General features: G+C 35.4%; 1 protein-coding gene across 6 annotated transcripts; it reads right to left on the bottom strand.

Annotated features, from left to right (window-relative positions):
- Positions 1-3,346: 3,346 nt before the first annotated feature.
- On the bottom strand, positions 3,347-19,654 carry LOC109243171 (histone deacetylase 5-like). Of its 6 annotated transcripts, none has more exons than XM_019410079.1 (16): positions 18,971-19,654; positions 18,616-18,814; positions 17,979-18,125; positions 17,758-17,870; positions 17,284-17,495; positions 16,255-16,319; positions 15,865-16,035; positions 15,153-15,239; positions 12,628-12,722; positions 12,120-12,263; positions 7,553-7,732; positions 5,832-6,534; positions 5,596-5,736; positions 5,365-5,484; positions 5,103-5,278; positions 3,347-3,696 (listed from the first exon to the last, which is right to left on the bottom strand). In XM_019410079.1, exons 1-15 carry the CDS (start codon positions 19,003-19,005, stop codon positions 5,126-5,128), a joined length of 2,565 nt encoding a protein of 854 aa, XP_019265624.1. In that variant the 5' UTR covers positions 19,006-19,654; the 3' UTR covers positions 3,347-3,696; positions 5,103-5,125. The 6 variants fall into 6 exon arrangements, with proteins under 6 accessions (XP_019265624.1, XP_019265625.1, XP_019265623.1 ...); XM_019410080.1 differs by lacking the exon at positions 3,347-3,696 and adding an exon at positions 4,309-4,644; XM_019410078.1 differs by lacking the exon at positions 3,347-3,696 and adding an exon at positions 4,309-4,639.
- Positions 19,655-24,702: the final 5,048 nt, after the last annotated feature.

Here is a 24,702-nt window from a genome sequence, read left to right as displayed (position 1 = left end):
TGATTTGACCAACATATCGTCTATGTAAACTTCCATTGTTTTTTCGAGTTGGTCCTTGAACATCTTGGTGACCAGCCTTTGATAAGTCGCCCTTGCGTTCTTCAACCCGAATGGCATGACTCTCTAGCAGTACGTCCCCTGATGGGTTATGAAAGTGGTCTTTTCCTGGTCCTCCTCCTTCATGAGGATTTGGTTGTAACCTGAGTAGGCGTCCAAGAAACTTAACAACTCGTGCCTTGCCGTTGCGTCGATGAGTTGATCGATGTGAGGCAACGGAAAGGAGTCTTTCGTGCAGGCCTTGTTTAGGTCCATGAAATCCACGCACATCCGCCACTTTCCGTTTTTCTTTTTCACCATGACTATGTTGGCAACCCATTGGGGGTATTTCGACTCTCGGATGGAGCTGTTAGCAAGTAGTTTTTCCACCTCATCAGGGACGGCCTCGTTGATTGCGGCGTTGAATTTTCTTCTTATTTGTCTTACCGGCGGGCGGAGTGGATCGACGTTCAACTTGTGCGTGGAAATCTTTCGGGATACCTGGCATATTTGCATGGGAGAAAGCAAACAGATCGACGTTGTCAATTAAAAATTTATGAAATTTACCTGGTTCTGAGAGTTTATGACTGATGTAAGCCTTTTTGTTGTGGTCGCTGTTGTCTAGTTGGACGGGGTCGAGGTCTTCTACCGTTGACCCTATGGATTCCACGACGTCGGGATCCTTGATGACGTCTTTTTGTTCGTTGAGTTCAGGCCCCGACTTTGGTAATTGCTATGCTCCCGAGCCTATTCCCTTTAACTATTGAGTGTATATACAATCTTGGGCGATGCGGTAGCATTCTTGGGCTGTGCGATGTTCGCCTTGGATGCTAAATATTCCCCACAGAGTAGGAAACTTGATTACTTGATATAAGCTGGATGGGATGGCCCTCATGGCGTGTATCCAGGGTCGCCCTATGATGGCGTTGTAAGTTGTGTCCTGGTTCATGACATGAAACCTTGTTTCTAGGGTGACGCCCCCGGCCAGAACGGATAGCGTAATCTCTCCTGAGGTTTGCTCAACTGTATTGTTAAAACCTGTTAGCATTATGCAGCGTGGTACTATCTTGTCCTCGAGTCTCATTTGTGCGAGAACTCGAGGGTGAATAATACACGTGACGCTCCCGTCGTCTACCATTATTCTTTTTACATCAGTATCTGAAATACGTAAAGTAATGACAAGAGCATCAAAGTGAGGAAAGGTCAAACCGTGGGTATCTGACTCATCGAAGATGAAACTAACTTCGAGGTCATCGTACCGTTCATGGGTGATCGACCGCTTCAGTTTATGTGTGGTGGTGAACTTCACGTGATTGATTGCTGCTTTGTCGCCTTCGCCGATGATCATTTGGATGGTGCGGGCAGGGGAGGGTAGTTTTGGAGGTCCTTGGTGTTGTTCTCGTCCGCGGCCGAAGTTGGCTCTTCCTCGATCGCTCATCAGCTCCCTTAGGTGTCCTTGGTGAAACATGTTCACCACTTCTTGTCGTGCCATGATTTGTGAATGTTAAAAGGGTGATGTCGTGTCGTTTCTGTTGATTCATATGGTGAGGTTGAGAGTAAAAGCACGAAGGGTGATGCCGTGTATTTTTCTTTACTGTGTTTACTTGTTCCTATCTGTTCAAGGTATATCGGTTAATCTAGTTCGTATTACTGCTGTGATTCTTTATCCTGTGATCCCTCCCCTCCCCAATATTAGTTGTCTCGATCTTTCATTGCTACTAGTAGTACATATACCGTTAAATTGCACAGGTTTTAATTGTGGGTGTCTTGTCTTAGTCTCGTCACTACTTCGCTGAGGTTAGACTCTATACTTAACAGTACATGGGGTCGATTGTACGATACTACACTGCACTCTGTGCAGATTTTGATATTGGTCCCAGTTGATCGAGAGGCATAGCAGCTCGGACCAGACCACCGGAGACTCAAGGTAGATCTGTCGGCGTTCACAGACCTTGAAGTCCCCGTCTATTTCTTCTGTTTTACTGTTTTTATCGTTCAAACAGTTGTATTTCTTTCAAACTTGTAATTGTAGTAAATCCTAGAATGTTTGTGAATTATGACTCCATATTCGGGTAGTAGTACATATATTGAGGTCGTTATAAATTTCCACATTCACTTTAACTCGTTATAGCTTATTTGCTGTTAATTTCTGAAATGTATAAGAATTGGCTTAATGATTCTCTAACGTTGGCTTGCCTAGCAAGTGAAATGTTAGGCGCCATCACGGTCCAGGCGGTGAAAATTTCGAGTCGTGACAGTGGGACAACTTTGGAAATGCACAATGTTAACAAGCTTATCCCATCTTTTTACAACTAGGCATCAATTCCAAGTAAGTTAGGTTCAACTATATGAATCTTTATTGACCAAGTTGTTCCGTTTAAGCTTATGTTGCATCAAATTATTTTTTGTGAAGGTAATTAATTGTATAGACATAGGAAAAGCTACTGTATACAAGCCGTATACCAAAAAGAGAGAACCTACACATTAATATGGTTCTCTACAAATGTCACCCAATCTACTATACAGACAGGAACTTCAACTTCACGGGTGGACCAAATCTATCTATAACTAAAAGTAGAAGAAAAAATAATCTCATTAAGCCAAGTGGTATTGTTAAGACAAAATAAACTACCTTTCTAACTAAAAAATATTTTGAATTTTATATTTTGAATTAATTGGTTACTCTATTTGAATTAAGTAATTGATAATTCAATTAATAAGCAAGGAACAAAAAAAAATATAAATTTATGAAAAAATATAAAAATATAACACTTATAATTAGGATGAGAAAAGTCGTACATATACACATAGCTAAAATCATAATAAACAAATAGTTATAAATGAAGAATACTAAAAAAATAAAAAATCAAGCGATAGCGTAAAATATATTTACTAATTAAATTTTTCATCTAGGAAATTTAGTTAATAAATAGAACTCATAATCTCATAATGAAAAGTATAAAGATAGTACTATGATATTTGTTTTGCCAAAAAAGTGTTAAACCTTTTTCTAAAATGAATTAATAAGAAAATGGGGGGTGAATCCTAGTTAAATATAAGAACTACTAGATCTGAAAACTTAATGCATTAACAATGTAGGATTATGTCCGATAATATTGAGTGCCGGTTAAGAGTGCTCAATGATTGTCAACGAATGCAATAAAGAAAGCTTGCAATGAATGTAGATAATAGCAATAAATGTAATAAGAAGGAACTTATAACCCAAATGTTAGATGACTTGTATGATTCTCCTTCCTGACAACAACATGGGGACAAAATAAAATGAAGGTAGACAAGAGATCCTTGGATCTTGTGAGTAAAAGATGTTGAATAATGGAATCAGTGGACAAGACAAGCTTTGTATATTCTCTGTAATCAACCTTTACAATGTGTTCTTATCCAAAAATCAAGATCCCCTTTTTGTTCTTTATCTCTTCCTATTTATAGGGGATATTCCTAAGAAACCCTAAAAGGTACAACCGAAAGAATATCCATTGGAATATTTCTGTCTTTCTATTTTGAACTTATTCTACTGTTGCTTCCATACATTCTTTACTTGACCTCAACACTAATCCTTCTTAAGACGACTCCTCGCCATTGTGTCGTGGTCGGCTTAATCCTCGACCGCGTCCATTTGCAGTCATTATGTCCAGTCCAAATCTGACCAATACAATATTATATATAAGATAAGCATATATATATATATATATATATATATATATATATATATATATATATATAAAACACAAATTAATAATAATTAAAATATTGATAGGTTTTTTTGTAATAAAATGCTTATATCTTTATACTTTTGATGAATTCAAAATTATAATTTAGTAGAAAAATATTTTTTTATTTAAATTTTCAGTAAACTACAAAATAAGAAAACTAATCAAATATTACAATAGAAAGAATGTACGAAAAGAGGGGGATAAAGATAACTTAAAAAATAAAAGAATGAATAAATACACTCACAAAAATTTATCAATAAATTTAGATAATTGAAGAATTTTGAACAGTATAGCATAATTTTAAACAAAAATATATATTTCAAGAATAAGAAAATATATATATATGTTATATTAAAAGAGAAGTAGTATCAAAATATTAAGCCAATTAACAAGTTAATAAAAATCACATTAGTAAATGTTTATAATTAACTACTTGCTAATTTGACAATAAGAATAAATAAGGAACAAACAATTTATTTGTTACCATATGATGTGCATCCTTTGAGTTTGTATAGATTTTGTTATATTTCTGCACACTATATTAAATAATAAAATATAACTAATATTTATTAAAATAATATGATATATTAGATCATAATTATAAGAGTAATATTTTGTCAAATTATCCAAGCATCTTCTAACATTAGTCTAACTAAGAATAAGAGACTATTCCTCAAATGTGAAATAATCATTTTTTAGCCTCTCAAAAAGCTTTCCTATTTCTATCATTCCATAAGACCCACATGATGACTAGCAACGCAACATCCCACAGACGCGTCTTTTCTTCTATTTGTAGATCATTTCCACCTACCAACTTTTAATGAAGTCTCTCCCCTCTTGTACCACAAAATATGTCGCACCATCACTTCTTTCTGCACTAAATTCATCTCAAATCAATATTGTACAACAAAAAAAAAAAAGTAACTAGAAGCTCTATATTTTCTATTGACTTATAAATCATTTTACACATTCAGGAGAGGTACAAATTAAATAGAAATCCGCCCTGTGAGTTTTATATATTACCGAAGCCTCAACTATAAGGTTAAATGATTGGTTCCAAAATACCAATTCAAATCTAGACATATTAAAAGATCGGTTTTCCAACAATTCAAAGCATTCGATTGTTTAAAGAAACTAAACATCAGAAGTAACAAGTAAAAGGACAACTTTGGAAATGCACTATGAAATTATTCAACACATTATTCGGGAGAGCTAGTGCAGAGAGATGATATTCAAGTATTCAACACAAGATCCCGGTTTAGATAAGTGTGTCTCGTGCGCAAAAATAGGTAGCCTAAGATGACTTCAGGAGAATTAAGAGCAGAGAGATGATACCAAACTAGTCACAACATCCTCCTTCATGAGAAGTGATTGTGGAAGTTGCGTCTTAAGAATTCCAGTAGCTTTCCAGAGCTAGTATGTAGATCTTGATCAATCATGTCGACATAAGCAGGTATCAGGTCTTGGAGAAATTGTGTTATAGCATCTCCGCAGGTTTTACACTCCATCACCTATTAGAATTAGAACTAAAATTAGAATCAACTTATATCAGATAAATTGATTCTCAAACTCAAAGGATCTGATAAGAAACAAATACCTTGTTCAGAAGAAGATGGAGCAAGTGCAATGGCGTATCACATGAGTCTCCAACAGTCATCTGTTTGGATGATTCTCCAACAACATTATCAGCGGGAACACATCCGTCACACTTGTTGATCTGTTTATAACATAATAATAATTTTGTGAATGATATGGTGATGATAATCCTATGAACTAATAAACTTCAGATACAGTAAAAAGAAAATCAATTCTAGAGTTTGTGTAGTACTGATTTTGGCGACATAGTTCTCAACACTGCGCTTAATTTCTCCAACGATCTGATATCACTTTCCGCATATGTTATAATAGCAGCTCTTGAGATTACATCATTCTTGACGCACTTCAAGGCCAGTCTTCTAAAAGCCAGAGTCTGCCGAAAACTCAAAATAAACACATAAGAATAAGCTGCATATCTTAGCCAAATTATTGGCCAAAAATTTAATTTGAAAACAATTTGATTCTTACCTCCAAGAGTGGCAGACATCCTTTCAGATATGGGCTCGGCTTTTTTTTGTACGACTTAGTGAAATGTTCTATGGATACCAGAAGATAGTTGTAGATTGCTTTCCCCCAGTTATAACGACTAAACTCATCCATTGATCTCCCGAAAAAGTCCAACGGCCAAAATGACATAAATACATTGCAACCGGTAAAGAAAAAAACAGAGAACATGTAGCATATACATAGTCTCAAAAAATCATCCTTCCAACCCTCTATTTCTGTAGGGAAATTTTCAACCAACTCAAGGGCTTTTTTCCTATCCATACGTGTTAACTTCAATCCAGGAAAGTACTTGTTCAAAAACAAAGGTGAGGGACCTTTTTCAATTTCGCTAACTTTAACATCTTCACCCACACAGTCGAAACCAAGGCAATATTGCACCTCCTTCATACAAAATGAGATACATGAATTTCCAATTTTAAAAGCTTTTCTATCGACATCAAAATTCTCAATCATCGCCACCAAAAGCGACACAGCAATCTTACGTTCAGAGATGTCAAGATAATGCTCAAAAATTGTGCCCTTTAAAGCGTTTTTCTTTGCATCATCAGCCTTTATAAGAGTCATGAGTTTATACATATCCCCAAAGCTACACCTAGTATTCGCAGCTGATTTGCTCTTTTCCTTCTTCTTAGCAATTTCTTTTTTCTTGTCATTGGGACAAAACCTGAAAAGGAGCAATAAAACAAATAAAAACAAATATAAACTAAAAATCCGTAAACAAATAGGTAAATTTCACTTTTGCGGGTATTTACTTAATCAAGCTACTATTTTGAAAAGGCATCAGGTTATTTATGGTGGCGCAATGTGACAAGATATCTTCATGAAAGAAGTAATAGTCACAGATTATAAAGGGGTAAGGTAGAATTTTCAGATTTTATTCAAGATTTGGAGTAGCTAGATCCCCCTTCATAGGGGAAAATTTCCATGGACAAGAGGACAGTCAAATACAATATCAGGAATAGACAGATTTCTATTTTCAACAAAACGGGAAGAAATTTGTTAGTACATTAAACAATCACTACTTCCAAAATTAGTCTCCAGCCACAGTACTGAGATGGGAGAATAGGACATTCTTTAGATTTGAAAATATGTAACAGAAATAGGCCCGTATTGTGGACACGATAGGTAGATGGTGGGAGAGTTTTGAAGTGGTAGGTCGACCAGATTTCTCCTGGCTAGTAAGATGAAATGTTGAAATGAAAACTGATCCACTGGAACACACAAGTGATAGGTAATATTAATCATCCACTACAAAATAACGAACCAAATTTGGCACTTCTGAATCTACTATAAGTTAAATGGTGCATGTCATAATCCCCTAAAGACCTAATGCTTGGTTGGAGTAGAAGCTAACTACAAAAAGAAGCCAAAAAGTTGTGAAACAGTATACCAGAAGTAATATGGTGGACAGTTTCGGAGGGAAGAGACCAGAGATACTTAGAAGGTAAAAGAGAAAACATTTGAAATTTGAAACACATATGTTTTATCACTTTTAGTATTTTAGCGTAAATATGAAATGTACTACTCTTTCTCTGCACTCTCTGGGTGCTTATTTTAATGAAGTTATCCCCACCTTCTAAAAAAAGAAGAAAGGATTGGGCCAGATTTCACATCTATATTCATGGAAGAACTTTTCCTCTGTATTTCTGAGTTTGTATCACAGTAAAATTATGTCAATGCACCTTTCTGGCGCAGCAGCAACATCAATCATCTGCGCGTCATCAATTCTTTCATCATCATGATTCTTTTCCAAAGCAGCAACATCATTCATTTGCATATCATTAGTTCTTTCATCATCATTCTTTTCTGCAGCAGCAGCTACAACATTCATTTGCTCATTCTCTTCATGGGTGACCATTGGGCTGGATAAAATGTTTCCAGGCAAAAGTTAGAGGCCAAAGCTCAATGATGATCTCTCACTTGTTACGCGCATATACTCTTATTATGTGCGATGCAAACGAAAATCTACTACTATATTTAAAGACAAGTTTACCAATTTTTGAAACAGTTAGATTTTTTCTGTGAACGAGGTGATAAATATACAAGAGTTAGCAGACTACATTGATGTTATGTGGGGAAAAGCTAAATGTTTCGGGATGCCTTTGGGTTCTAATCAGAAAGAAGAATACAGTGTCTCGGAAAGGGGTTATAGAAAAGTATATTCTTGACCGCGCGGGTGGGGGGGTGGGGGGTGGGGGGGGGATGTTACGTATCGGAAATTTTATTAACTATTAATATATCTTAAGGTTTATGTAGCTCCATTTAATTATCTCAAGTTGTTTGGAATGGACCTTTGAGTTATTTCTTAATTATGGTTTTCTTAATTTTAATAACTGATACATTACAAATATAAGTAACAAACAGTAAAAATATTAGCTATGTGAAACATCTGGGAGAGTAAGGGTTTTAAAATAAGTAGAAGTAAGACTGAGTACATGCAAGTTTAGTCCGCATGAGAAGAGCAAAGTTGAAGTGACACTAGATGGAATTGCAGTGCCAAAATGCAAACAATTTAGATATCTAGGCTCGTTCAAGAGAATGGAATGATAGATGAAGATGTTGCTCATACGATTACAATCGGATGGTTGAAATGGAAAAGTGCTATTAGGGTGTTATATGATAGAAATATACCTACCAAGGTGAAATGTAAGTTCTATTGAACAGCTATAAAACCGGCTATGTTATATGGTAGTGAATGTTGGGCTACTAAAGTTCAACATATCCACAAGATGAGTGTTGCAGAGATGTGAATGCTAAGATGGATGCGCGGTTACACGTGATTAGATAAGATTAAAAATGACACATTCGCCAGAAGGTGCAAGTAGCACATATTGAGGATAAAACGAGATAAGGTCGCTTGAGATGGTTTGGTCATGTCCTGCATCGACCTACAGACGCACCGGTCCATAGGTGTGAAACCATAGTGGTGGAAGGTGTAAAAAGAGGACGGGGTAGACCTAAAATCACATGGAAGGACATTGTCTTGAAAGACCTACAAATCCGTGGAATCAATGCAAACTTAGCTAGAATAATGATGAGTTGAGCTAAATGCAAGGAATGAAGATTCATATTGCCAACCCAAACTTGCTTGGACTGAGGCGTAGTTGTTGTTGTTATTACTTAATTAAATAAGAAATAAAACTCCAAAGTACTATTTGTAAAATATTTAATTACTAAGGAATACCTAGTGTTTAAGGAATTCTAGAAACTCATGAACCGCCATATAGCAAGCTGGTGCCCTTTCTCAACAAATTAACTTCAATAGAGTACTTCAAGGTTAAGGGAATTTTTCTGCTCAAAAGAAAGAGCCAAGACCAATCACAATCTTTCCTAACCAGCACTAACCGACCTAGGAGTTCTATATAAAGGTGATTCGCATTCCAAACCCCATTAGGGGAATCAACCTCTTATGTAACTGATCCACAAAAAGCACACAATCTAAGTCAGCTTCAAAATTATTTAGACCCGAAAGCGCACACTTTCCTCTTCCAATTGACCACGGATCATTATCGAATTCTTGCGTCAATTCTTTAAACTCGAATTTGTGGTAAGTTAAGACTTGACCTCTTTAGGGAATTTTCCCAAACTAAAACATGTCACATAGGCGCTACGTATATGGGGGTGATTGTGTATGTGAAGTGACAAGCATATGCATAGGAACCAGGTTACAATATGGGATTGTGTTGTTATTACACTTCTGTGCATAATGTGATATACCTTTGCTGGTTATTTAAGCACACTATATATGCTACTATAATGTTAAACTATATAGCATATACTATATCTATATAGTGACGCTTATATACAATACCGCTTGTATATGCTAGATTAACATATGGAAATATATATACATATATGCTAAGTTTGAATTATCATGCACATTGCCTATTTGTATGTTGTGGTATATACGTGGTTTGAGTTTTGTTCACATTGGATACGCGAGATTCAATTAAGGAGCATGTGGACTCATGTGTCGCATTATCAGTTACGAGCGTGTGGGTTCACGACTCGGCTTATCAATTATAAGAGAGTAGATTCACAACTCGGTTATCAATTACGAGTGTATGGATACAAGACTCTCGTTATTATTTAAGAGCGTCTGGATCCACGACTCGATTTATCAGTGGCGAGCATGCAGATTTACGTCTCGGGTTTTCAGTTACAAGCGTATGGATTCACGTCTGGGTGCGTGTGGAGTGCCTCCTCCCTAACGAGTCACTTATTTTGGTGGACCCAGGACAATGTGCAAGCAGGTTATTGGGCTTGTGGATTGATTGTTTGGAAGTTGTGCATATCGTTAAATGCTTTATCTTGTGCATATCGTTATATGCTTTGTTATTGATTTATTGTGCATATCATCATCGTATGTTTTATCTGTTCATCGATTGCATGTTGTTACTGTGATTTATAAGTAATGGATCTTAGACCTCAAAAGCTAGCTCATGAGGTGAGAATTGCGCAATACCATATAAAGAGACCAATTTTCTATCCCCACATTGTTGTGGAAACTCAACACCCCCCTCCACGCCCAAGACTGGACATCTAGAGTGTGGACAATATAAGATGGGGGCCCAACGGTAAGCTTAAGCAATATTGCCTCAAAATTTCTCTTCCTTCTCACATTGTCAGAGCAGGCAGAGGTCCCAGGATCGAGTCTCACCGCCACCCATTATCAAAAAAAGAATTTTCATGTATTTGGCTCATACAAACAAAATCAAACCCGCACGTGAGGGGGCATGTTGAGACATAATTAAGTAAATAAAAGTGTGCTCTCTCTAACAGATTAAGCTTTTAAATGAGATGGTCACACACTTCATCAGTGATAATCATGATTGTGTGCATATTATTATTGTTGATTATGATATATGTATAGAATTTTTGATAAAAATGTTATTATCGTATCATGACTCTCGCCACGACCTTATTAGGGACGGTCGATGATACTTACTGAGTACTCCTCGTACTCGCCCTTCTTGTTTTCTATGCATTTATTGCAGATATCGTTCCTAACACCAGCGGGCCTTGTGATTTATTTGAGTTCGGGTATTGCAGTATTCAAGAGTGAGCCAACCACTCTAAATCTGTGGTAGCTGGGTTTTTCTTTATTTATTAGTTATTGTCAATTCAAATTTTATTATGTACTCTTATACTTTTAGATGCTCTTAACTCGATATAGGCCTGGACTTATTTTTTGTCCCGCATTCTATTTGGAGGTTGTTCACAGATTATCTATCTTATCATGTTTAATTACATCTATTTCCGTTTTGTTTATTCATTAAAAATCTAATGAATGAGTCGAGATTAAGGTTGAATCATTCGGCAAAGAGGTTGACAGGTGCCGGTCATGAGTTCTGGCGTTTTGGGTCGTGACAAGCAAGAAAAGAGACTCATAACCTGGATGAGTCCTGGCATTTTGGGTCGTGACAAGTAAGAAAAGAAACTCATAACCTGGATGGTACTTATTAGGGGAAGACGATATTAATTGACAGTGTTTTACATGCACTTCCTACTTATACCTTGTCCCTTTTTCCTATACCAAAGATGGTGGAGGAGAGAATAGATAAATTGAGACACGGATGTTTGTGGCAAGGAGACATGGATAAGAAATCTTTTAATTTGTTTAATAGGAAAAGAGCTACCAATGGCAAGAAGGAAGGTAGTTGGAAGTTAAAAATCTAAGGGCATGTAACAATAGTCTTATCATGAAGTGGCTATGGATGTTTTGCAGTAAGGAGGAAGCTGTGTGGAGGAAATTGATTAGAGAGAAATACAAGACATAAAATTCTTGAACCACAGCAATACCAAACATTCGTATGGAGTTGGAAATTGGAAGTGTATCAGAAGCTTATGAAACGAATTCTCAGAATAAGTTCATATCATAGTTGGTAAATAAGGAAACTTATTTTGGAAAGATAGATGGATAGGACAGATGTCCCAAGAAGAACAATTCTCCAGCATTTTTAGCATAGCAAATAATCCCAATGCAATAGTGGACGTGTACTGGTCTACGCAAGCATAGAGCCTATCCTAAGAAGAAGGTGCAATGACGGGGAGAGAGAGGGTTTCCAACAAATAATTCAACAAAAATTAAGATCCTAAATTACTAAACAAACAAATAAAAGTGAAATTACACACGCACGCCCGCGCGCGCACACACATATATAATATATATAATATATATATATATATATATATATATATATATATATATATGTATATTATGACACAGTAAAGTTATTACTAATGCACCTTTTCAGAGTAGCAGCAGTAGCATCATTCAATTGCAGAGCATCAGTCATTTCATTGTCTTCCTTCCTTTCCACCGCAGCAGCAGCATTCATTTTCACATTCTTTTCCCCTGCGACTTGCTTCCTTCTATGAGATATTGTAGATCTGGAAAAGAAGCAAAGAAAAAACAATAATTCAACAAAAATTAAGATTCCAAAACGACAAAAAGCAAATGAAAGTGCGACAGCGTTGGCAGCAGATATAACACAGCCAACAGAAGAAAGCAAATAATTAAATAGAAATTAAGCTGAGAAAACAATGCATATACCTTTACTGGCAGCGTATAACAATGAAATATATTCCTGGTAGAACTCTGGTTTATTTTAGATCTTGAATATAATAAAAAAGAAGACTACTAATTTAACAGAAATTAGATTATAAATCAATAACAAACATATAAAACTGAGATAGCATGGATAGAGACGACCAAACAGCAAATTATTGTAAATGTGCAATTTGAGAAGTATACCTTACTGTTCTCCTGTTGTATTGCAGAAATGTTTTGTAGTCCATCTCACAATTTTTCTTCCTGAACTGACTTCTTGTTTGCACCAACATCGCTTCCTATTGATGAGATGATGGTTAACATAATGATTACATATCAAGCTAAATGGTATAAATTTCTCTATACTTGCAGAAAATCAATCTATTACTACACATCGGGCTGTTCACTAAAAATACTTATTTTATTACAATTTTGTGCATATATTGTAAACCTTTTCATAGATTTAATTTTCTGTCGGGTAGTATTAGATTTGAGCTTATATTCTCTAACATAAGCCTAATAAGAATAAGTCATGACTCGAGCCTGAGTCTTAAGTCCAGCAACTTGAGCCTTTTGACCAGGAGATTGGTTTTGTTCCAGTCAAGCACATTTATGCCTTTTGGGGCACTTGAATTTGAGAAAGCTCATATGCTCTCATAGTCTCATTCATCTATGTTGAATTAGATGATGGTGCAATACAACATAATGTTGCAAAAACTTTTCTGTTCCATCTCGAATCACAATTTCAGAAACCCACCAATATAAATCTGAATGATGCAACACTTGCAGAAGCCACAAACAAATACATCTGAGTTATTTCTCATATGAGAAAGCTTATATCCTAAAATGCTTGTCAGAATTAGATGATAATACTATAGAACATAATGCTGTTATCACTTTTTTATGTCTATCTCTACTTACAGTCTCAGAAGCCCATTAATATAAATATGAACGGTGGGTGTGTTGTTGTTGTATGAACGGTGCAACATCTACAAAGCCATCAATATAGACAGCAAAGATAATTCATGCTTGAGAACCACCACCAACAACAGCAACAACAAACCCAGTATAATCCCACATAGTGGGGTCTGGAGCCTTACCCCTACCTTGTGGAGATAGAGAGGTTGTTTCCAATAGACCCTCGGCTCAGAGAAGCATAAGCACCACATTAAAGAAGAGAAAAACAAGAATCACAACAGAGAGAAGCCATGTAAAAGTAGCGTAATGTTTTTTTTTTTAATCAAAAAAAAAAAAATAATCAGAAGACCGCGATGAAAGAAATGACAGGTAGTCATAGAAATCTATGCCAATAGAATACTAAAGTACGTGCTAATACTACCGGTATTACGGGGAGAACACTAAACTAACTACCCTACTACCTAATTTTCGACCTCCACGCCTTCCTATCAAGGGTCCAAGGTCTTGTCGAATCACCTCACCCCAATTCTTCTTCAGCCTACCTCTACCTCTCCTTAGGCCTTCCAATGTCAACCTCTCACACCTCCTGACCGGAGCGTCTGTGCTCCGCCTCCTCACATGTCCAAACCATCTAAGCCTCGCTTTCCGCATCTTGTCCTCAATTGGGGCCACACCCACCATGTCTCAAATAACTTCATTCCTAATCCTAACCTAGTGTGCCCGCACATCCATCCCAACATCCTCATCTCTGCTACTTTCATCTTCTGGACATGGGAGCTCTTGACTGGCCAACATTCAGCCCCATATAACATAGTCGGCCTGACTACCGCTCTGTAGAACTTACCTTTGAGTTTTGCTGGAACCTTCTTATCACACAAGACATCAAAAGCAAGTCTCAATTTCATCCATCCCGCCCCAATACGATGTGTGACATCTTCGTCGATCTCCCCATCTCCCTGTATAATAGACCCAAGGTACTTAAAACTTCCTCTCCTAGGGATGACTTGTGAATCCAGCCTCACCTCCCCTTCCACTTCCTGAGTCATCCCGCTGAACTTACTTCCAGATATTCCAACTTAGTCCTACTCAACTTGAAACCTTTAGACTCTAGGGTCTGCCTCCACATCTCTGACCTCGCGTTAACACCGCCTCGCGTCTCATCAACCAATACAATGTCATCTGCAAATAACATGCACCACGGCACCTTCCCTTGGATGTGGCGCATCAATACGTCCATCGCCAGGGCAAACAAAAAAGGGCTAAGAGCTGACCCTTGGTGCAACCCCATCATAACCGGAAAGTGATCTGAGTCCCCTCCTACTGTCCTCACCGTGGTCTTAGCTCCCTCATACATATCCTTAATCGCCCTAATATAAGCAACAGGTACACCTCTAGCCTCCAGACATCTCCACAGGACCTCCCTCGGTACTTTATCATAGGCCTTTTCTAAGTCGATGAAAACCATATGCAAGCACCTCTTCCTCTCCTTATACTGCTCCATCAATCTCCTAACAAGGTGAATGGCTTCCGTAGTCGAGCGCCCCAGCATAAACCCGAACTGGTTCTCGAAAATAGACACATACTCCTCCTCACCCTCAGCTCCACCACCCTCTCCCAAACTTTCATAGTCATGCTTGAGAACCAATGAAATTATTTCTTTACACTGGAAAATAGAAATTGTTGTAAAAGAAATTCACACATTATATCAACGTTTCTTATATGATGATGTGGCATAGCACATACTAGACCTTGTTGTAATGTGTAAAAAAAAAAAGCGGTAACATCACAGTAATAGGAACATAAAATCTAACCTGAATGTAAGGATTTCTCTTCATAGTTACTTTCTTGGGTAATTTCTCAGCAAGCGTTGGCCAAAATGCACTTAATTCATCACGTACCTGAAGACATATAGTTTGGTTTCTCCTATTAGAAGATGTTGCACAATGAAACTAATAATTTAAGCATCAAATCATAAGACCAATATACTACTTCCTCTGTTCCATTTATTGTGACACTATTTTCTTTTTAGTATGTCCCAAAAAGAATAACACATTTCCGTATCTAGAAACAATTTAACTATAAACTTTTTATTTTACACTTTAATGACATGATTTCATATCCATGCAAATGTCATGGCATGTTTATGACTACAAGTTCCAAAAATCATTATTTCTTTCTAAACTTCGTGCCCAATCAAACAAGTTCACACAAAATGAAATGGAGGGAGAATTAAGTTTGTTAGCAATGTGGCCCCCGGGCTTTGGTCTAATGGTAAGAGCGCAGTGTGTGATGTGTGAGTTAAGCACATGGCACCAAGTTCATATTATGCCTCCGACAAAAGCTTGGTATTTAAATGGAGAAGGATAGAGGAACGGGTCCATTATCTACCGAGTTTCAAACCGTGGGCTTTCGGAGATTTCCCAGCTATTAATAGGAAGTACGCCAGCAATGGGCAAAGCATTTACGTGGAGAAGTTTCATGCCAAAGTTGTTTTAAAAAAAATCAAAGCAAATGAGCTCTTACAGATTGTATCACTCGCCACGTGGATTCAGATGGATTAGCCTCAGAAGTCCCAAGGATTGGTTTTTTCTGTAGTAACACTTCAATACAAGCAAGGACAGATTTTGCAGTAGAATCAAGATCATATCCACCTTCAAGTGCCATAACTATCCTGCCTCCCACCAACTCCATTAACTATATGATAAGTATATTAAAGTAAGTAAAGTTCCTAGGACAGTCACATTACGGAAACCAAATGACATGTAAAAGAGAGAAGAAAGAGAATCAAAAGAGCTCATTTTTAGATGCAACTGGAGAATGCAGGAGAAAAGACCGACAGAGGACTCGGAAGTAAAGAAGAGACTTAACTACTAACTAAAATCACAGTACTTACAACAATCACGTTGAGCTCACCTTGTGCAATATCATAGAATACCCATATGGACTAACACAACATTCACCAAGAGGATCAACAATAGCTGCTCACGTCATAAAAATAACACCGTAAGAGTAATAAATCAAGCTATATAGACGAGAGCAAAGAAGAGAAAGTTGTAGCAATGATTACTTCTAAATAGATTATCAGAAAGAAAATATGAGTAATCTAGAATGTTCTTTTAGGAATAAAGGCATGTCTCATGTTGCCAAATTTTATACACCTCTTAGCTAAGCAGGATTTCATAAATGTTAAACAGTTAAAAAGGATAAGAAAAGAAACAGCATGTGCATAAGAAATGAATTGCTGAAAGTCTATATGATAAGAAATAGATGCATCATAGTTTCTGTACAGTATAGGTTTCAGCATTAACTGCAAACCAGTTAATGAAAAAGGCTTGCTACCCCCCCCCCCCCAACCAAAGGGAAGTTAAGCCGATTTCTATCCATATATAAGCATGTGTTCCCATAGTACTGGTTATGCCGAACAAATGATAGACCACAAGAATAAATTAGGCAAAGGCCATTGTTGATTACAAGAACAGGGCATAACAAAACAGGTTCATTATGCAGAACCCTTCAGTTTCCATGTATTTGTAAGCCTTATCCGGTTTATATCTCTAAACTTCCCGAAGGATCCAGCTTTAAATCAGAAATGTCTATACCAAATCATAAGGAGAAAATTTTGAAGATGTCAAAGTTTATTACTGCTGCAGCAAAAGATGCAAATCTCAAAGTGCAATATTTTCAAGGATAAGAAGTGACGAAGCCTGCAGTAGATACAAATTACAGATACAATAAACTGTATCAAGTGGAATATGAATAGTTTGATCAACAAATATCAATGCCCAAAAAATTGAAGCTGTTGTAAGAAAATGCTTTTATAATCAAGCATGTAAAATTTAAAAACTTGATAACTGAAGTTGCGAGAGAAAGGAGATAATAAAGAAAAAATTATACAAATGGTCAGAAGATCTCAACAGATGTATCTCCCAAGTTTCTACTTACCTGCATCAAATCCAGCAGATATCATAATCAGGTCAGGACAGAATTCTTTGGCAATAGGAACTAATATATTGTCCCATACAGCAAGATAATCTGCATCATCACACCCGGCATTCTCCCAGGGAACATTTATGTTGTAACCTGCTCCATGCCCTTCTCCAATCATGACATGTGATCCGTCTTCACCACCTGGATAGAAACTTCCGGACTCGTGCCTAGTTGGGATACAGTGATACACCCAAAAAAAGACTTAGTTGGGGCAGCTAATGATACACCATACCCACAAAAAAGACTTAGTTTTGATAATTTAAGACAATAACTCAGCCCTCAGATTTCGAGAATAACACAAAGAGTAAAAGCAAAGAGTACAAATCCCAAATACGCTCAAAATTCTTTCAGGAAGCTTTCACGTATCTTGTTGTATGATGCCACATTCGAATAGAAAAAACAAATAATAACTGGAAATGTTACAAATACCTATGTACAGAAAAGAAAAGTACTCTAGGGTCCTTCCAGAACATTTTTTGAGTACCATTTCCGTGATGAACATCCCAATCAACAATCAAAATCTTTTTAATGCCCAGATCAACCTGCATGGTGTTATTTAGCATATCAAATCACAATATGTGCACATTGCCACCAAACTAATCAAAGATCTGGATGAGCTCTGACAGCTGATGATTAAAAATTGCACTTACTCTTTCATTCAAGAGATAACTTGTTGCAATACCAACATTGTTGAACAGACAAAATCCCATTGGTTCATCTTCTTCAGCATGATGACCGGGAGGCATGACAATGGCAAAGGCAGAATCCAATTCTCCTTCCGCAACTTTCTCAGCAACCTATATTGTGCATACACCTAAGATTAAAGCCCTCTAAAATAGTAATGCGTTGCAATCCCTTCAAACCCCAATTCTATAACTGCATCACCGGCATCAGGAATGAGAGGACTAGTTGTACTGATGATCACATTGTAGCAAGAAACAAGTTTCATAGACCAGTACCAAAGAGCTTATAAATGATCAAGTAAAATTGGGCAGAGGTTTTAAATCTGACACTGATGCTCATAATAGCGGATGGATAAAACATAGAATGGTCCAGCTAAAAGGCTCTTGCAAATATTTTTCTTGTTATAAAAAACAATTGCAAATAGATCATGAAACAACAAACAACAGCAGATTCCTTTAGTTCAATTAGTCTAAATTTGCAAGGGGAAATCTGCGGGTGGACGAAATTATTTTGTATATCTGTCATTTCTTATGGGTCAGTTAACAAGCTAGAGAAAAGTGACATCCAATGAGACATGCATACAACAGATTCTGAGTGCCATACCTCAATGACCGAACCAGCAGCAAGATAAGCTGCTTCTGATGAGCCTTCATTGAAATATATGGAATTAAACTCCTCAAGAGTCCTCTTTCTTCTTGAAAATTTCTCTGAACCTATTTGTTTAATCAAATTAATGTGACCTTTGGTGTGAACCAAAACTATATCTTTGTCTCTTGCTTCCTTTGCATTCAGAATACGGCATCTGAAACAGAACAGATCACTAATACCTTTTAGAACGAATTTCACTTGACTTACCCGCTACATCGGACAAAAAGGGAAAAGAAAATGAAGCGGATCAAAATACTTCATGGAGAGTCCGAGAATAAAATAAAATAAAATAAAAAACAGATAATTATACTCCATATGTTCCATCTTATATGGCACTCTTCCCATGAGAATGACTTCTTTTTATATTTAGAAACTCTTTAACTTTAAACTTCTCCTTGTGCGCTTAATGACATACTCTTATAGTCATAGACATGTCACGGCATGTTTGACCATAAGCTCGAAGAGTACTTTTGGAATATGTCAAAGCTCTTTCTTTCTTAAACTTCATTCCCTTTCAAACACCAACATATAAAATGAAGAGTAACATTTACATCAAAAGACTCAAGCTTTGAGTTATCACCCGACAGAGAGGGGTTACAAAAATCATATTATGTGGGTTTCGCAAAACATAACCTCCCAAACCAGAAAAAAGACAACCGCCGTAAAGATAGTAAATTATGATAAATCCTTTGAATGGACACAAGGATTCATATAAGTTCCCCAACTTGTTCGGGATTGAAGTATAGTTGAGATCGTTGGTCACTAAGCAGACAACAAGGAATTACAAGAAAATCATCAAAGACGTAGCCGGTCTGTGACTCAATTCATAAGATAGACATGTTTGAATCTTAAGTTAAGCACCCAACACATTTACAATAAAAAGTTAAAAAGGAATTTAGGAATAAAAAGCTCAAAAAGATCGAACACTGTGGATGTGTTTGGTATGGAGGAAAACATTTGGTCAAAATATCTTGGAAAACATTTTCTCTATAAAAACAAGCTCCTTAAAAATCAGGAAAATAACTTCCTTGGTGGGAGTATGGAAAACAAGTTTATAAGTGACATTCCACGCCCATTGTCTCCTCCACACACCCACCCTGCTACCCCTGCCACTACCCCCCCCCCCCCGGGCCCCACCTCCGCCCCCACCCACAATCCCCTTGCCACATCCCATTGTATTTGCCTAAATTATATGTAAATGCTCTTAGAACAATATTTTCTTCTTACTTACCAAACACCAGAAAATAAGCAAGAAACTCACTTATTTTCCACAAAACATTTTTACATTTTCCTTGGTCAAACACGCCCTATATATGTTCTCGCCAATCATAAACAGAATATCTTCCAAAACTAGCTTTTACAGCCCAATGAACAATTCCGAGCACCCAGAACACTGTAGAATCACAATATGCAGCTTAATCATAGCATAATCACGCCTCATAAACCCTAGATGATCTCATGCAAAACCAAAAAAAAAAAAAATCAGGTAGGATGTCACATTTATCTTGAGTTTAATTCTCTGATTACCTATTAGTAATTCCGGAATAGTGGAGCTTTTTCCAGATGGCACGGATACGATTAGGGCTTTCGGGATGGCGATTATCGTCTGTGCATGAATGCTTACACATTCCTTCATCGTATATCAACCCAACTCGACGATCCCTGCTTTCTTCAATGTTAGTATTCACCCCCATTGAACAATACAGTGATGAAAAATAGTGGAGCTAGTAGTTACCTTCTGCTGATATTAAATGATTCACTTCTTTTGTACTCCTTGCTCAAATGTCAGTCTTTTGCATATATCAAGCCCACTGTTTGAAAAACAGGGAGAAGATTGCGTAGAGAATCAAATTGACATGCATTAATAATGTGACAAATTTTCAGTCTCCTTTTCTTCTTCTTCCGTCGATTTCGAGTCTCCTCTTCTTCTTTCGAGTCTCCTCTTCTTCTTTCGAGTCTCCTCTTTACAATGCTTTTTGCATGTCGTAAATATGTTGCGAAAAGAAGTATTATGTCCGATATTATAGATAAAAATATGACGGTATAGCCAGTTTTCACAGTGGTCAATGAAAAATAGCCAGCGTTTATCAAGTCAATGAAAAATAGCCACTATTTTGCTGCAACAGGGACCGATCCAGTATAATATACGGGAGTTCTGGTGCATTTGTGTACGAACTCCAGCATATTATGCTGGACCGGTATACTTTGCTAACTCCTGTAAAAATTGCGGGAGACTGGAGCACCAGTGCTCCAAACTCCAGTATATTATACTGGACAATTATACTTGCTGGAACTCTCGTAAAATTTGCGGGAGTTCCAGCATAATTATGCTTGAACTCCCGTAAAATTTGCGGGAGTTCCAGCATAGTTATCCTGGAACTCCCGTAAAATTTACGGGAGTTCAAGCATACTTATGCTGGAACTCCCGTAAAATTTGCGGGCGTATTTTTCCGGATTTTGAATAGTGTTTTCACTCAGATTTAAAGTGGCTAAATTTCGATGACTTTTGAAACTTGGCTATTTTTCAACCACCAGTGGTAAATCTGGCTATTTTTGAATTTCTCCCGATATTATATGGTATTGTCATTATTTTATCTGTGGTATTGTATGTTACCCCAAATACAATATTTGTTTTGATTGTTCATATAAAACTGATTGTATTGTATTGTTAAATTTATTGTTCCGGAACAATGAAAAGCCCCATTTTATGAAACAACCAAATCGGTTTGGTGGGATTGTTCCGTATTTCTCTTTCCAATTACGCCCACACTAATTATTCTATATTTCAATTTTACCCTTTACCCTATTATTTATGTTATACTTCACCCAACTACGTACTTTGTCTCCGTCCTTCTTCGTTTATTTTTTTGGTTAGTTTTCCCTCTCTTTTTTCTGTATTTTTATCTCATCTTTAATCTTTGCAAACTTTTTGCTAATTATAATTTCATATATAATTTACTTAGGCTTCTACCATTCCAAACTACAGGAACAGAAGGTCCGTTGTTCTCTATTTTGATGGGGCTATAATTTTTTTTTTTTTATGAAACCAGTTTGGTGCTTTCGTTACTATGGTAGAATGATGATTCCCTGTGAGGAAGATCGGAAGGTCAAATAAATAAATTATTTTTATGAGTAGTTCTTAAGAAGCATCGTATTTAAAATAATTGAGGGTATTTTAGTAAATATAGCAGTACAATACAATACAATACAGTCAAACCAAACAATAAAAATATTGTTTAACAACAGCAAACGATATAATCTATCCAAACGTTGTATTCATCAAAACGATACAATACGGTACAGTATAGTACAATACAATACATTATAAAACGATGGGTAACAATGATCCAAACAGAGTGTAAATTTTATTATATCGTATCGTTAAATTACATAATAATGAAAAATGTTACTTTATATAACGTCCAGTTTGGTGTGGTCGCGTCGTTGCTTTGTCTTTTTCTCTCATTCCGCGCTTCGTTATTATTGAATAATTTTATTTATCTTTTACTTTACCTTTTTATATAATAATTTCACCTCGTATCATAATTTTTCTTTTATAATATTGCAAGTTTATTCTTCATGTTGCTGGTGCATGATTTCATGAAACGATGACAAACGATAAAATCTATCCAAATATTATATTCATCAAACGATACATTACAATATAATACAATATGATATGATACATTTTAAAACAATATGTAACAAACATCCAAACAAGATGTTATTTACAATTGTATCAAAGTATTTTCAAAGTTCATTTATTATAAAAATGTATACAACACTAATATTATTATATTTGATTAAATTTTTATGTATGTAACTAGTTTTGGAGACGGGCATTGTAGTGTATCTTATATTTCAAACAGTTAAAATAACATAAATATGTATTATATATATGCATATATAACTTAATTATATCATAAATATAATATAATATTTTATCATCATGAACAATTTACTCAATTTAACAAAGAATATGTCACTACTTTTATTGCTGTGAAATGATTGAGTTGGCTTGGCAAAATTGCTAAAGTTTTCTAAAGTCTTCAATTTGCTTTGTTTGTACACTTATTAAAAAGGTTATAGCATGTAAAATTTGCTTAACGTAGATAATAAAGAACAATTATAATATCTCAATCAAATTTATATGTGAAAAATTTGGAGAAGAGTAGATAAGGAAGATTATTTAGCGACTTTTGGAAGAATACGTTAAACTTTTTTTTTTATTTCATTTTATTTAAATGTATATAAATAACATATTATTTGTTATAATATATAATAGTAAAGACTTGCACTTTACAAAGAAAGCTAAAAATGAAAAATTCATAAATATTTTCTTAGTGTCATGTTCTGCTTTACAAATTGCATCCTCAACTCCATTGGGCAAAGCTTTGTATCACTTGTTACACCTTACAATAAAAATATTCGTAGCTTCGACACAAGTTAGGATTCAAAATATCAATATTTCATATGAATTCACATTAGAAAATCATCTTGAGTAATTAAATATAGAAAACAAAGTAAAACTAATAGCGTTTTTCCTGAAAATATAATACTCTAATACTGAATTGCAAGGAAAGGTGGAAAGAATAATAATTTTACCCACTTTTCCCATAATAGCTGCATCAAAATGATCTCCAACATAAAAAAATATTCTCACGATTCCCTAAACATATCAGAAAAAGTGACTTGAACACATGAAGTGCTTATGCAAATAATAACAACAATAATAATAATAATAATAATAATAATAATAATAATAATAATAATAATAATTTTAGAGAAAGTATTAGTTCAATATATAAGCATTACCTTTGCACAATCTTTACATCTCCAAATCACCGTAGCTTTTTGTTTTCACTGGTAATGTTTGTAACAACAACTGTAAAGCACGGAAAGATAAAAAGATATTTTATGGCAGTGTAAATTATATAGTTTTAGTAAAATTTGTTAAACTATATTGTGAAGGTTCTGATCGCCGCTAAGTTTCTTCTAGAAGATATTTTAATTTATTTAAATTTTAATTTGCAAGAGTTTCCCATCCGTAAAATCTTTGTAGCTAATTGATTATAGTAGTCCATTGAAAAACTCCCACATTGACTGCGAGACACTTCATTGTGGAGATTTTAGAAATCATCGTGCTAACAAATTGCAGCAATTTTTTATCAACGAAAATCATAGATATACCTCTCTTCCAGAAAGAGGCTTCTTTTTATAGTAATAAAAATATGTTTTTGTTTCAACACTAGTAAAATCATGTTTAAAACAAGAAAAAATAAGCTTTGTAAATTAAGTTAGACCTTTGTTAATATATTAACGTTAAATACGTATTCTCAGTAAGCTTATATTGCTCCATAAATTGGTTCATTAATAGAAGCAGAGCTTTAATAATATACTTTATAATAATTGTTTACATTTGACAATGTAATATAATTATACGAAGTTTGAGCAAAAATATTAATCATTGTACTCCGAGTTTAGCATTAAATTAACGATTTAGTCAAACATGTTAAAGCTATAACTCACTGTAACAATTGTTCATAAGATATACAATTCTTTAATTTAATTTAACTTAATTTATGCATAAGTACAAACTATAACCTTTTTAATATGTTTTCATATGTAGCTTCTGAATATTGACTAATATTTAGTTGTTCATGTAACGTTTATTATTGATTGAATCTCTTTCCCTAATTTTGCACGATTTGTTGGAAATACAATTATAAATTCGCATCAAAATAAGGAACACTTTTTATTATTTACCTACTAATGTCCGTTTTAAATTAATTGCATCTTATTGCTATACATTATTTAAAATATCTATAACTAAAAACACACATCTCATCATATCATTGCAAATAAATAATAAACCATTAAAAATAAAATTATTTACATATTTAAGTAACAAATCAAAATTGTCTCCTTTTACCATTTATTTTTCTTCTATAAACATGGCACAAAACATTTTGAGTAACCTTCCTCTCCACATTACCTTATATTCAAAAAAGAAAAAGAAAAGCTCACGTTAGCTATTAGAAA

Source organism: Nicotiana attenuata, unplaced genomic scaffold (assembly GCF_001879085.1).
Source record: "Nicotiana attenuata strain UT unplaced genomic scaffold, NIATTr2, whole genome shotgun sequence".
NCBI lineage: Eukaryota > Viridiplantae > Streptophyta > Magnoliopsida > Solanales > Solanaceae > Nicotiana > Nicotiana attenuata.
This window is presented reverse-complemented; position numbering and strand designations above follow the sequence as displayed.

Bases quoted from the DNA above. Each gene is read 5' to 3' on its own strand.
- LOC109243171 (XM_019410079.1), bottom strand. From the start codon at position 19,005: ATGGGAAGAGTGCCATATAAGATGGAACATATGGA. The intron at 18,126-18,615 runs GTATGGCACTCA...TGCACAATATAG, and splicing joins CTGCTGGTTCGGTCATTGAG to GTTGCTGAGAAAGTTGCGGA. The intron at 17,496-17,757 runs GTATTTGTAACA...TATCCCAACTAG, and splicing joins CTTTTCTTTTCTGTACATAG to GCACGAGTCCGGAAGTTTCT.